The sequence below is a fragment of the Podarcis filfolensis genome (genome assembly GCF_964270895.1).
Source record: "Podarcis filfolensis genome assembly, chromosome: 2".
Classification (NCBI taxonomy): domain Eukaryota; kingdom Metazoa; phylum Chordata; class Lepidosauria; order Squamata; family Lacertidae; genus Podarcis; species Podarcis filfolensis.
The window spans coordinates 26,906,960-26,921,708 of NC_139605.1; the positions used below are offsets into that span (position 1 = coordinate 26,906,960).

General features: G+C 43.3%; 1 protein-coding gene across 2 annotated transcripts in view; it reads right to left on the bottom strand.

The window, feature by feature from the left end:
* Positions 1 to 14,749, bottom strand: part of SUCLG2 (succinate-CoA ligase GDP-forming subunit beta) — a 207,634-nt gene that overhangs the window by 148,862 nt on the left and 44,023 nt on the right. For both annotated transcript variants that reach the window (XR_014545006.1, XM_083602015.1), the window contains exon 2: positions 5,632 to 5,773. Coding sequence is in view for 1 of the 2 variants with exons in the window: in XM_083602015.1 (XP_083458141.1) it covers positions 5,632 to 5,773 (142 nt within the window). In the remaining variant the exon portion in view is untranslated. The remainder of the gene's footprint in view (positions 1 to 5,631; positions 5,774 to 14,749) is intronic.

Below are 14,749 nucleotides of genomic sequence, written 5' to 3' on the forward strand. Positions count from 1 at the left end.
TGTGCTGCTCTGGTTCGCCAGAAGCAGCTTAGTCATGCTGGCCACACGACCCAGAAGCTGTCTGCGGACAAACGCCGGCTCCCTCAGCCTTTAGAGTGAGATGAGCGCGCAACCCCAGAATTGTCCGCAGCTGGACTTAACGGTCAGGGGTACCTTTACGTTTACAGTTAGCATTCAGCATTGTGAAGATCATGCAGGTAGGGAGAGATTCAGACCAGAGAGAAAGGGGAATGCAAGCCAAAGAGGAAAAACCCAAATGAATCCCTTGTGAAGAGACTGAGAATGGTCACATCTGCCCCCAAACCATTAAAGACCTGATGGACACTCACACATTGTGATCTATGCCAACAAAGACTCTGGAACAACCAGTGCTGTCAAGTGCGCATCCTCATGGGTTTTTTTTTCAATGCCAAGAGAAAGCCTTTTGCTTCATCCAAGTATTTTTAAACAACTCCTGTAGTTCAGTCCTTTTAGTTTTAAATCTGTTTTTTAAACTTTAGGGTTGTTGTGAACATTATATTATATTATATTATATTATATTATATTATATTATATTATATTATATTATATTACATTATATATTATATTATATTATATTATATTATATTATATTATATTATATTATATTATATTATATTATATTATATTATATTATATTATTATATTATTTATTTGATCTGTATGCCACCCTTCATCCAAAGATTTCAGGGTGGTTCACAACATAAAATTACAATATAAATAAACACAAAATACCTAATAAGAACAGTGATAAAACAATACCCCCCAACCGAACACATTTAAAAGGACATACTGTTAATCAACTGAAGGTCTGGTTGAAGACATGAACACAATTAACTCAGGTTTCTTACTGGTCTTTGTCTGTCTTATCAATTTGTGTATCTTATGAGCATGGGGAAAGAGAAGACACCCAGCTAAGATGATTTTTCTAGGGACTGCCAGGGTTTTTCAACCCCAGGGTACAGCAGAGAAGCACATGGCTCTGTATACCATCTGGGAAATCTACAGAAGTGCAATGGTGGTTTCTGTTTATGTAACTATCATGGTGTCGTATCCTGCAAATGACGTATCCAAATGACGTTCTAGATAACTAAATGAAACATACGTTGGTTTGCAGGGATAAGTAGAGGAACAACATATCAATTTTGAAATGCATTATTCAGACTGAATTTAACTAAACACAACAAAATGATGCCCCAGCAAGCAAGTTAACTACAAGGACTGTGTTAATTAACGGCTTAGTGGAGCATGGCAGTAATTTCATAGCTCTTGCAATTCCCTTTACACTAAAATTCAAAGATGTCTTAAATAATCCAGTTAATTCACTGTGCACTTGATACACTTAAATAAAATGGAACATTATCACCGCGAATGATGGAAACATGCTTTCAAAGATGGAAGATGCAAGACAGTTCAATGAATGAATCATAAACGTTTTTCCACCACCATGTGTTTTACTGACAGAGTGATGGAACACTGATAGCAGAATAACAGCAGCAGCAGCAGCAACATAAATAAATTTATATATTGCTTAATGCTGCTATGGGCCCTTAAGTGGTTTACAAAGTGCAAAAAGCCACAAATATTTAAATATAAGCACCCATTAATAAAACAGGCAATGTTGCTGTTTAGTCGTTTACACAGGGAATGCCTGTGTAAACAGGTCCGTTTTCCAAAGCCAACAGAATGCCAGTACAGATGGGGCTATCGTACTTCAGCAGAGACACCTTCTCCATTATTCCGTATGTTTGTTTTCAGAACTGTTCAAGCCCACATTGCCTAGGCTCTGAAACTATGCGTTCCCACTATGCATTCCAGTTTCATACAACATTATTCAGTCACAGTTGGGCTCCTGACTTGCTCTAGTCCATGGACCAACCATGACCTGCCCAATGCATTAGACGTGAAACCCCACTTCAGAGCCCAGTTTGGGTCGGGTGGTTCTCAGGAATGGGGACCTGCAGAGAGATAGGGGAGTTGGCAGAAAATCATGCAAGCAGAAACGCATCCCATGCTTGACAACTCTGGCCCCTTTGTTATTGTTGTCTGCTCCATGTTTTAAAAACACAATATGCTTCCCACCCCCCTTCCGATATTAATATCCCTGTAATCATACACTGCAATCAATGGCAATATCATTAATAAACCATGGAAATGCCGAACAGTGAGAACATTACTCAGTCTAGAGATCCGTCTCTTTTTATTATGACAGGCATACAACTAGTTTTCTTTTCAGTCCTATTTATAAAAGCCCTTATCTTATTAAGTAGTATCACATCTCAAGTTAAAAGCAGCGAGTAAAGGTATGCTACAAGATCTTTTCCTGGGCTCAGCAGTCCTTAAAGTGAGCTGATGAGAGAATGAAAAGGGAGAGATTAAAAATGATGAGTTCAGAGCCTCACAGGAGATAATTTTCATTTAATCTGCTGAAGTGGCACACGCTGCATTCTGCTGCCTTATTGTCATTGCAATCTGAAGGACTATTACCGAAACAACTTTCACCTATGGAAGAGCAAGGCTGCATATGTAGAGCTTCATTCTTTAATTTGGAACGCAGCTCTTACCGGCACTAAGCACACAGTTACGAATTGACTTTGAAGTCCCATTAAGGCAGGCATAGGCAAACTCCGGCCTTCCAGATGTTTGGGACTACAGTTCCCATCATCCCTGACCACTGGTCCAGTTAGCTAGGGATAATGGGAATTGTAGTCCCAAGCATCTGGAGGGCCGGAGTTTGCCTATGCCTGCATTAAAGCCAATAGGTTTCCAACTGAGGTGTGGGGCTAAGAGAAGCCCATGCAGCTCCCGGATACCTCTGCCACTTTTCCAGAATGATGTACATGGCTTGAAGGCATGGAGCCAGACCTGTCCCTGGCTCAGTTCTTAACTATGAGTGCCTGTGTGTCTTCTCAATTGACCTGAATTAATTGTACGACAAGAGCACAAAGCAGCCAAGACAGATGGCACTTGCCCAATCTTCACATGTGTGACAGGCTGGACAGAAATCATGTTGCCCTTCATAAAACAGGGAAAGGAAAGGTGAGACTTCACCACAAGACTTCACTCCGCCCCACTCTTTTGCCCCAGAGGTGCTCAGTAAAAGCTGCTGCCCAGTATGTGGTGACCGAAAGAACATATAAGGAAAGATTCATTACACTATGAGAATCTATAGTAGGTTACTTTGGAGCTATAAAGCAGGATAAAATTGCTCAATGAAATATGCTAGGATTCCAAACCAACTACAGTGGTACCTTGGGTTAAGTACTTAATTCGTTCCGGAGGTCCGTTCTTAACCTGAAACTGTTCTTAACCTGAAGCACCACTTTAGCTAATGGGGCCTCCTGCTGCTGCCGCGCCGCAGGAGCACGATTTCTGTTCTTATCCTGAAGCAAAGTTCTTAACCTGAAGCACTATTTCTGGGTTAGCAGAGTGTGTAACCTGAAGTGTATGTAACCCAAGGTACCACTGTACCTGACTGATTTCAGAAGCTTCCCCATGACATTATGGTACTAGATTGTGCACGTTTCGTGCACAAAACATTTTGTTCTGTTTTGATTTGATTTCCATTCTGTTTCATGTCTACATGACACATGCAGCTATTCGGGGATTTGGAGTGACACTTCAGACATTAAGCTCTGTTTCCCCTTTTCCTTGAACCCAGGTGTGACTGTGGACATTCTAAACAGGTATCAGGAGTCAGAAATGAGATGGCTGAAATTCAATTACTCGATCAATATATTTGCGGATGGGGATAGTGTTGACCATGAAATAGTCAACTCTGGTTTGGATGACATTGCACTATTCCTAAAACTGGGTTCACAGCAACAGAGTGCTGTTAGGTCCTCGTCTGTGGATGTTCATACAAGTGTGATCTGCTGGCAATAGCTAGGTTAGATTCCTGCTACATGGGGTCAGCTACGCAGACTTCAGATGATGTTTTTAAGCACCAGGTAAAAGCAGCTTTGATTTCCTGGCTTTTAATTGCCTTTGGTGGTTTCCCTGTTGATTTTGATGGTTTTACTGTTGGAACATTTTTTATTGCTATTGTTTGACAGTTTATTTACCTGGTGATCCAAGGACTTTTACGTAGAAATATAACGAACATAAAATAAACTACTTAGCAATGGCTTGCAGCACAGTCCTATGCAGGTTTTTGCAGAAATAAGCCCCAGAGTCTGAGAAAACTTGCTACTTAATAATAGTAATAATATTTAGATGTATTAGTCACTTATTACCAAGGTTTCCAAGTGACTTACATAAACATAAACACATTATACCATTAAAAATTCATATAAACCATTAACATTAATACTGCAAACACCTCCAATTCACACATACACAGGGAGACCACCCCCACCCCCTGGCATAACAGCCAAGGGGAGTTTTGGCAGCACACTAACAACATAACAAAATCAGCTCAGTAAATAAGAATGCAGAGACGTAGACTTGCATACATATCTAGTAACCAGCTAATGGCATCTGGCAGCTTGGTCACCATGCAGACTAAGCAACAATTCCTCCCGCCAACCACACTTTCTTTTTCATTTATTTATTTTTTAAAGTACATGTGGGAGCTGGCAACACAAGACTGTAGTACCCTCATTATCTAACAGCAAGTTTCTTGCTTAGGGGCCTAGGCAGCCAGCCCTGCCCCATTCTGGAATGTCATTCCATTCTCTCCTACACACCACTTTCCTTTTCCAACTGATAGTCAACATTTCATAATTAGTGAGCATGCTCATTCCACATTGGGGGGGGGGGAGGTTGCCCCCTTTGGTGGATTTTTTATTTTTTTATTTTTTAAGATTGTGCAATCCTGGGGTCCCCAGCCCTACCCTAAGTATAGGACTAAAAGGTAAAGGGACCCCTGACCATTAGGTCCAGTCGTGACCAACTCAGAGGTTGCGGAGCTCATCTCGCTTTACTGTCTGAGGGGGCCAGTGTACAGCTTCCGGGTCATGTGGCCAGCATGACTAAGCCGTGTCTGGCGAACCAGAGCAGCGCACAGAAACACTGTTTACCTTCCCGCCGGAGCGGTACCTATTTATCTACTTGCACTTTGACGTGCTTTCGAACTGCTAGGTTGGCAGGAGCAGGGACCAAGCAATGGGAGCTCACCCCATTGCGGGGATTCGAACCGCCAACCTTCTGATCAGCAAGTCCTAGGTTCTGTGGTTTAACCCACAGCGCCACCCATGTCCCGCCCAAGTATAGGACTATCCCTCCTGTTTATCAGTGGTCCCAGTTTGTCTACAATCCTGTCAGCGCTCACTATCCAAGTTTGCTGTTTAGTAGGACTGATAGCAAGAAAGGGAAATGAAATTCTGGAAAAGTCATATTGAGCAACAGCATCTGCTGTTCTGCACTACACTACACGTTCCGTTATATATGTATATATGCTGACGCTCAGAGCCTCTGGGACTAAATGGAATAAAGATTGCATATGAAACCATGTTCGTTATCTTTATATATTTCCGATCCCTAGAATAAAAACGTGTCTTCACTTCAAAGACTGTATGCAACATGTATGCAACGATATATTTGCAGCACAACATAATTTTCCAGGCTGGTTTACAGCCTCTGCAGGTTTCACTTCATTACTAGTCAACTTACTTAGTCTCTTAGCAGCCTCAAGAGCATCATTTGCAGTGTCAGCCACGAAGAATCTCTGAACTGTGACCCCGTGATCAGCCATCAGTTTCTTACTCTGGTATTCCTGCAGGTTTAGCCATCGTCTAGGGGCCAACTGAACAGCCTACAGAAATGAGATGGGGAGGAGATCACAATGTTCATTATGAGCAGTTCATGCAGCAGTCAACAGAGCTATTAAGCAGCATAGTTGTGGTCACCTGCAACCCGCAATAAACAAGGCTAGGAAATAACTCTTTAAGATTTTTGCATAGAGTACACTGCATGCATGTTTATGAGCAAAATATTCCGCATCCTTAGAAGAAGGCATTTAGATGGCACCAGTGTATGGTACAGTACTTCTTAATTTTATCCAGGTGTGCTCTAGCTTCTGTGAAATAAATTGCATCTTGATGGTTTCCCTCTCCCAAGCTCCCAAAGCACAAAACATCGTTATCAGGTTATTAGATTAGGTTGTTCACGCTTCCATCCAGACAAGTCCCAGTCACAATATTGGGGTTTATTCTTGTGTAACTGTGAGATTTTCAGTCTTAATTTCAGTGCAGTTCTCACCTGAGTTTCAGACTTTCCAAGCATCCCCAAATGAACAAGAAACGTACATTAAAAAAAAAAAAAGGTATCAGGGCCAAACAGGTTCTAAATAAAATCTATATTTAAAAAAATGAGCGCCACCGTGATCTAGCAGATATTTCATCCATATCCACTGATGGATATCTAGTGGAGTACTGGTTAGGGAGCCCTGTGCTGCAATCCTTCATCGGCTATGAATTTGTTATGTGCTCCAAATCTGGCTACTTTTCTCCTCGGCTCCTTCCTATTGTGGCTGAATTGTGCAGAGAGAGAAAAAGAAGATGGGGGGAGACAGAGCAACCTTTGCATGGAACTGGAGAGGGTTGAATAGGCTGTTAAATTTCTATTTCCCATACAGCTGAAGATCTGCGTATCTAAGAAACGGGGCAAGTTGGCCCTCAGTGCCGAACACAATGAACGCTTAAGATCTAGTCTACTATTACAATTTTGTAACAGCATGGTTTCTTCTAGCGCCACAACTATTTCAGATTTTGCTGCTATAATCACTTTCAAGTTGACCTAAAATTAGAACCTGATCAGCTTAACAGCTTCTTTGAGCCCTATGATCCTGTGCATACTTACTTTAAAAAAAATAAATATGCTATTTAAATATTTGTGAGCATGGCTACATTTTACACTAGTTCAAACCAAAATGCCAAGATTAAAAGGTGTCATAGATCTTCAACCATGGTCCCTGGGCCTCATCCCCTTTGCCACTCAGGCATCAGTCAGGCCATATAACCACAACACATTATCATGCTGGGATAGCTCAGTCGGTAGAGCATGAGACTCTTAATCTCAGGGCTGTGGGTTCGAACCCCACGCTAAGCAAAAGATTCCTGCATTGCAGGGGGTTGGACTCAATGACCCACATGGTCCCTTCCAATTCTATGAGGGGCTCTGTGGTGCAAGGGATCAATATGTCTGTCTGTTTACGAGAAGGCTGGTGGTTCGAACCCATCCAGGGATAGCTGTGGGCAAGATTCCTGCATTGCAGGGGGTTGGACAAGGTGACTCTTGGCTTCTCTTCCAACTCTACAATTCTATGCCCCGGAGGCCAAAATTGTGAATTACACAAACTCAAAACTCCATCCCACCACTATCTGCTCCACCTGGAAAACCAAACTTCAAGCTACGCCACATGCAGCCCAGTGTTCAACATATACTATTTAAGGAATGGGGATCCTGTGGCTCTCCAGATGTTGATCAACTCCCGTTTCCGTCAGCGCCAACCAGCCCGGTCACTGGTCGCCAAAAGTGAGAGCTGTAGTCCCAACAACATTTGGAAGAAGAAGAAGACGAAGACGAAGACGAAGACGAAGAAGAAGAAGAAGAAGAAGAAGAAGAAGAAGAGGAGTTGCTGTTTGGCTTTGATATCCCACTTTATCACTACCCGAAGGAGTCTCAAAGTGGCTAACAATCTCCTTTCCCTTCCTCCCCCATAACAAACACTCTGTGAGGTGAGTGAGGCTGAGAGACTTCAGAGAAGTGTGACTAGCCCAAGGTCACCCAGCAGCTGCATGTGGAGGAGCAGGGAATCAAACCCGGTTCACCAGATTACTAGTCCACCACTCTGAACCACTATACCCTGCACTATATGAAACTGTCTAAGTGGCTAGCTGTCTGAGCAACCCAGAGGTCCTGGACAAGCCTGCCACAAATTCTCACTTGCTTATCCATCCTAAAACCTTGCTAACTCAACGTGCAAGGTGAACCTGCCTTTTTGCCCCCAACGCTGAGTGTGCCAGTTCTTCCCTTGTACTCTTCCACATGCTTGCGTTGTCCGGCATATGGGTGCAACCCTGCAAAGGATTGGCCCCATAATGAGTTACTGACAATCATGTTAGAAGTCAAAGTAAGGGCATAAGAACAGCCCTAGTGATCAGGCCAGAGCCCCATTGAGTTAATCATCCTGTCTTCACAGAGGCCTATGGGAAGCCTACAAGAAGGACCCAAGTACAACAGAGCTCTCTAAATTTGTGATGCCCAGTACAGTGGTACCTCGGGTTAAGTACTTAATTCGTTCCAGAGGTCCGTTCTTAACCTTGAAACTGTTAAAGCACCACTTTAGCTAATGGGGCCACCTGCTGCCGCCGCGCCGCTGGAGCACAATTTCTATTCTGATCCTGAAGCAAAGTTATTAACCTGAAGCACTATTTCTGGGTTAGCGGAGTCTGTAACCTGAAGCGTATGTAACCCGAGGTACTGCTGTAACTGGTATTCAGAGGGGTGCTGCCTTCAACAATAACCAGTCCTCCATCCTTTTGTCCATTCCTCTTTTCAACCCATACAAGTTGGCGACCATCGTTGCCTCCCATGGAAGGGGGCGTCATAAGGGTGTCATATGACCATGTAAAAGTATTTCCTTTGGTCTGCCCCACATCTTTCAGCAGTCAGCTTCATGGGCTGCCCCTAAGTTCTAGTATTTTGAGAGGGGGAGGAAAATCTCACTGTAAAAAGCAATGAGAAGCCAACCTAAGCAACTGTAGTACTACCCAGCCGTGCTGTAATTACATTCTATGTCCTGTGGAAGACATCCTCCTTATGGAGAGATGAACTGTGCCCCTCTGGCAGCTAACCTGCTAGAATCAAACAGCTGTTCATCAAGCAAAAAACCACTATTGGTCCACCAGCTGAGACAAAACAGACACACAGGAATTATTTATTAGATTAATACTGCAATGTGTTTATATCTATCTATCTATCTATCTATTTCCACACTCACACACACAGTGGAGAAGCGGGTTCTTCCTTAACAGCTCTGCATTACAGGGGGAAAAAGTAATTATCTCACAGCTATATACGTATATGGCTTGCATGCAATATTAAAGCCTTATATCAAAAGCAGCCGCCCATCTGCTGCTGCCTCTACTTTACGACTGTACATCATGGACCACGACCATCAAAACATGCAAGTTTTGTAGGATGCAATAAATAGGCAGCACCACAAAAAAGTGAATAACACAAAACAGTAAGAACTTCCCTTGCAATAAACTGGTGTTTAAAGAGTATATTTGGAGATTTATTTATTTATTCAATCTACACAGGAGGGCTGGAGCGGCAACGAAAAGCTTTGTTATGTGCAAGGAACGCTGTATGAGAGAGAGAGAGAGAGTGAGTGCGCTTTGCGGGCTCTCAAATGCTTGGGAATGCTACACAGAGTGAATCTTACATCAAGGGAGCACTTTATGGCCCAGTTGGAATGTACGCAGCTCAGCTTATTCAAGGAAGCGATGAACAAGCCTCGAACCTGCCTTTTGTGTCCTCAGTGCACCACAATGCAACATTTCCAAAAATGTTCCTCTTTAGCCAGGCCGTTGGTTGACTGACATTCAATGCCCTTTAAAAATGCCCGGGGGGGGGGGGTAATTGGGTTGCTCTTGTTTTTAATTTTGATTATGTATTTTGTGGTTTTATATTGTGGTTTTATCCTGTGAACTGCCCTGAGACCTGTGGGTATAGAGTGGTATACAAATTATTATTATTATTATTATTATTATTATTATTATTATTATTATTATTAATTTCCCAGGCAAATTGACCATTGTTTCTTATGCCCCAATCAGGAAACTTCTGGTTACCAGGTTCAGAGCATGCCAGGATCTTAAGCCAACTCCAAACCATGGTTTATGATCTTGGCTCATTCTGGTCTTACTAGCTGTAGTCTCCCTAGCTTGGACGTAAATGGAACTATGGTTCATTAAATCAAGAAACACTGAATCACAACACATGAGGTTTCCAGCAAATGGTACCCAAGAAGCATTGCAGCCTTCAACTGTGGAGGCAGAGCATAGCCATCATGGCTAGTAGCTAATCCTAGCTCTCTGCTCCATGAATATCCTTAACCCTCTTTTAAAGCCATCAGAGTTTGTGGCCATCTCCGGTAGGTGCAGGTTCCATGGTTAAACTATGTGCTGTGTGACAAAGTACAGTGATACCTCGGGTTAAGAACTTAATTCGATCTGGAGGTCCGTTCTTAACCTGAAACTGTTCTTAACTTGAGATACCACTTTAGCTAATGGGGCCTCCCGCTGCCACCGAACAATTTCTGTTCTCATCCTGAGGTAAAGTTCTTAACCCGAGGTACTATTTCTGGGTTAGCAGAGTCTGTAACCTGAAGCATCTGTAACCTGAGGTACCACTGTACTTTTTTTTCTTTGTCCTGAATCTTCCAACATTCAGCTTCACTGGAGGTACAAGAGTACTGGCACTATGAGAGAGTGTAAAAAACCCCCACAACTTTTCTCTATCCAACATTATAAACTTCTAACATGTCACCCACAACTTTTCTCTAAGCTAAAAAGTCCCAAATGAGATGCCTCAATTGGCTCTTGGTTGCAGAACCTGACAAAGACAGGCTGTGATGCTAACTTCAAAATGACCCAGAGATATACAGACTTTGGCTTGCCTTGGGCTGCCCAAAAATCCTAATGAGCTTCCAAGGCTCAGAACCATTCTGAGATGCATCCTCCCAACAGGAAGAGGTCTGGACCTTTTCCATATCCTGCTATTCTTACAAGATGCCTCTGTTACCTCCACAGCGCAGTTCAGACCAGCCCCAGTCCAATGCTGAAGTTTGAAGCTAAGGAAGAAAGTGAGGGGGAAACTGACCCTGGCTTGGGGTTTTTTACTTCAAAGACAGCTTCACAGCCCCAATGCATCTCAGAACAGGCTACATACTGATTCCCAAGACCAAGTTTGGAAAGATACATCCTCATCTATGAAGTTGACATGCGCTTGCAAGGCGCTCATAGGGCTTCCTGGATGCAGTTCCTCACAGACAAACTCTCCTTCAGCCTTGAGGGCTTTTTGGTGCAAAGCCGGGAATCAACACTCAGGAGAAAACGAGCTCAGGCACTTCCCCAGAAGCAGGCAACCCACCTCTCAATGGAAGAGGAAGCCTTTGACCAAAGGAATGCATGTGGCTTAAATGACAGTAATAAGCAGTTGCTGTCTAGTCAACAGAGAGCCCTTGTTGATGGGTTGGAGAAGGCACCTCAAACCCTCCAACAGCAATTTGCAAACCTGGTGAGAGTCACAAACCTGCTTATTTAGGTTCGGAAACTCCCGGCTGCCATCTTAAAGGCAAGAATAAAATGTGTAAGACACAAAAAAAAGCAATACACATTTTTACTATGATTTTCCTTCCTTTTCTATTTTTTTGCCCTTTAGATGAGGCTCAGCATGCACAGTATTTGCCGAATACAGGCTGAAAATGACATTTGCTGAAGCTCTCGCAAACTAAGTTATTTCCTTTCTGCCCCACTCTGGGTAAAGAAGCGCAGCCCGTGCATGGGAGCCTGCCAACGTCCCCCCTCCGCGTACAACCGCTTTGAGCCAACGCCAGGCTCCGCGCTGCAGTAGGGGAATGGAGTTGCACAGATGCTTAGAGCTGTCAGAGGTGACCTTGAGGCTCTCAGCCAAGTTCGCTGCACAGTTAGCTGGGGTTTGTGACAGGCTCTTTGTTTGCCTCTGCAACTAAGGAGCAGCAGGAACGAGGACCTCTGGGGGCAACTAACAAATGGGGCTGGAGGAGCAAGATGCATTTGAGGCCGAGGCAGAAGAGAATGCATCGCTTAACCTCAAGTCACTCAAGGTCTTGTGCGCTGGGGGGGGGGACAAAGGAAGCAAAAAAGAAAGGTCCGTTTTGAAAATCTCGTCTCCCTCTCTATAAAAACTGCAACACTAAATGAACATGATGAGATTGCAATAAAATGGGAGGGAATGAAGGGAACAGATAATCAGCTTTTTATCCTTTCACTACAATCGTACGGGTCAGTTTTGGCATTCTGCTCACTCGGGTTTCTGCAGGCGCCTTTCCACGCCTGTATTTGTCTTGTTTTGTAACCTTTTTAAGATCATGACTGCTGCCCAATACTGTTCATTTAGAAACATTCATGAGTCCTGGAAAAAGCTTTCTAAAACAGAGACCAGCTTTTCCCAACCTGGTGCGCTCCAGATGTTTTGAACTACAGCTCCCAATGACTGTGTTGGCTGGGGCTGTTGGGTACCTCGGGTTACAGACACTTCAGGTTACAGACGCTTCAGGTTGCAGACTCCGCTAACCCAGAAATAGTACCTCGGGTTAAGAGCTTTGCTTCAGGATGAGAACGGAAATCGTGCGGCGGCAGCGGGAGGCCCCATTAGCTAAAGTGGTACCTCAGGTTAAGAACAGTTTCAGGTTAAGAATGGACCTCCGGAACGAATTAAGTTCTTAACCCGAGGTACCACTGTAGTCCAAAAACGTCTGGACAGCACCAGGCTGAAGGTTGACACTGGCCATTACGATTAATGTCACAGATGTAAAAGCATCATGCACATCTTCAATGTCATTAAAACACCACGGGAATATATTTAAATTATTCTTGCATTGCAGTGGGTTGGACTAGATGACACTTGGGATCCCTTCCAACTCTACAATTCTATGATTCAATGAAAACATCTTGCAAAATATTAAACCTATGAAACCTTAAAATGAGCTATGGGGAACCTGTGGCCCTAATTAGATGACCAGGTCTCCTCATTTGGGTCATAATGTGGCTCGCACTAAACCACACCAACCTGACACCACAGGACTTCAGGCTCAGGGTATGGAAAGTGAAATTCAAAAGGAAGAACCAGGAGAGTGTCTCCAAATTCTTTCCAGCTACTAGAATCAATAACTTTTTCACTTCTTGACATTTTTCTTGTCACCAAAGCTATCAAAGTGGCCCACAGAGGGTGGGATATTCCGGATCCGGCCTCTGGCAGGATTCCATTTCTCAGCCCTGCCTTCTCAAACAAAAAGCTAGCAACTATTTCTGCATGGTGAATGTTGCTTTTTATGTGTTTATTGGTTGGTTGGATGTAGCCGGCTCTAATGTTTATACTGTGCCGCAAATCACTTTGAGACGCTTTTGCGAGTAAAGCTATTAATAAATATAAATGATCATAGGTCCTTTAAACATTTTAAATTACAATTCAATAAACAAGAAAACTTTTCAGTTTATAAGAAGTTGTGCTAAGGGCTTCCCATGTTCACTCAATGTTGGGAAATTAAATCTATGAAAGGGTATGCCCTTAACATATGCATTTTTTAGACAGTATTTCTACAACATCCAATCCTGTGGTTAGTTCCACTACCTTGGCGCTGGGTGGCTTGCAAGGGACAGGATGGCAATCCCAGATTTGTCTGCTCTCTGAATCAGACAAACAAGAGTTTATGCAAATGAAATTCCCATTCCAGGTTCAGTGCTGAACTGAAAAGTGATACCATCCATGGCAAAACATCGTAAGGCATCTTCTCTTTGAGCCAGTTAAGTGAGAGAATGAACAGGATGGAGACTAACATTGTGCTAGCACCAGAACGATGTCACCCATACAGTGTGAGCTGTTGTGATTCCTCAACCCCATCCCTTCCTAGGATACAGGTGAGGAGGAAAACAAGAAGTGCTGCTTGGGTCCCTCTGTACCTTCCACAGAATAGGGCAAGCTCCAATAACAGCCACATGCCCTTTTCACGATAGACGCAAACACTTGCAGAATCAGACAAGGGCCTTTTAAGACAGAACTTCTTCCAAGACGCAGGACCAAGTACAATATAATCCTAACCGGTCCACATAAGACTTCAGGTGGCCTCACCTCTCCACTGAGAGAACATCTCTCCATAGCAGAGGTAGGGGAGGCTCACTGGAAGCTGTCCAGGGTCCTGATTTCTTTCACCTCCGCTTAAAGAGACCTGACCAGGCTTTGCCTCTGACCTTACCTGCTTCACTCTAAAGCTACTGAAATATCAGGAAAACTAAAGAATAAATAAATGCATTGCGTCATGTAGGCAATAAGTCCTTGTTTCATCACCAAATAGGACATAGGATAAATCAGAATAGCTGATTAGAAGACAACAGGTGAAAGCTATTTTGGAAGGCAAAATATTATGTACAAATCTGGATGCGAGCCATTTGGCCGTTACATTCAAGAAATATGCCTTCTTGTCAAAGCCCACAGCTATAGTACTTTCTCCCTTCACAGATTTTCATTTAGTCATTGGCCAAGTTCTTAATATATGCTCAGAACACACAAGTGCACACTCATGTTCACAATGAACAAACTTTGCAGATTAGCTGCTAGGCATAGGATTCTGGGAGAGAATAAACCCAAAAGGCAGGTACAATGGAAGGTACCACTGGCATTCCTGCTAGTACTCCTGCCCCCCCCCCACTTGCCAGGGAAAGGATGAGAGAAACCACTGAGGGGGTGCATAGAAGCAAGGGATTTGATGTGTTTGCCATTTTCCTAATCCTGATTATTGGTTCAGCTAAGTTACCACAGTTCCTCATATATTCTCTGCCTCCCTACCTGCCCCCCCAAAAAAGAACTGGGATTATGTCTTAATCCGATGCAAAGTTTGGAGAGCAACCCCATCACTGAACACCGTAATATTTGAAGAACTCTTAAGGTCACTTTTCTCTTTTGCAATGCACATGTTGAGCTTGTTACAGGATCACAAAACAAACTAGTTTTCCTTTTATTACTT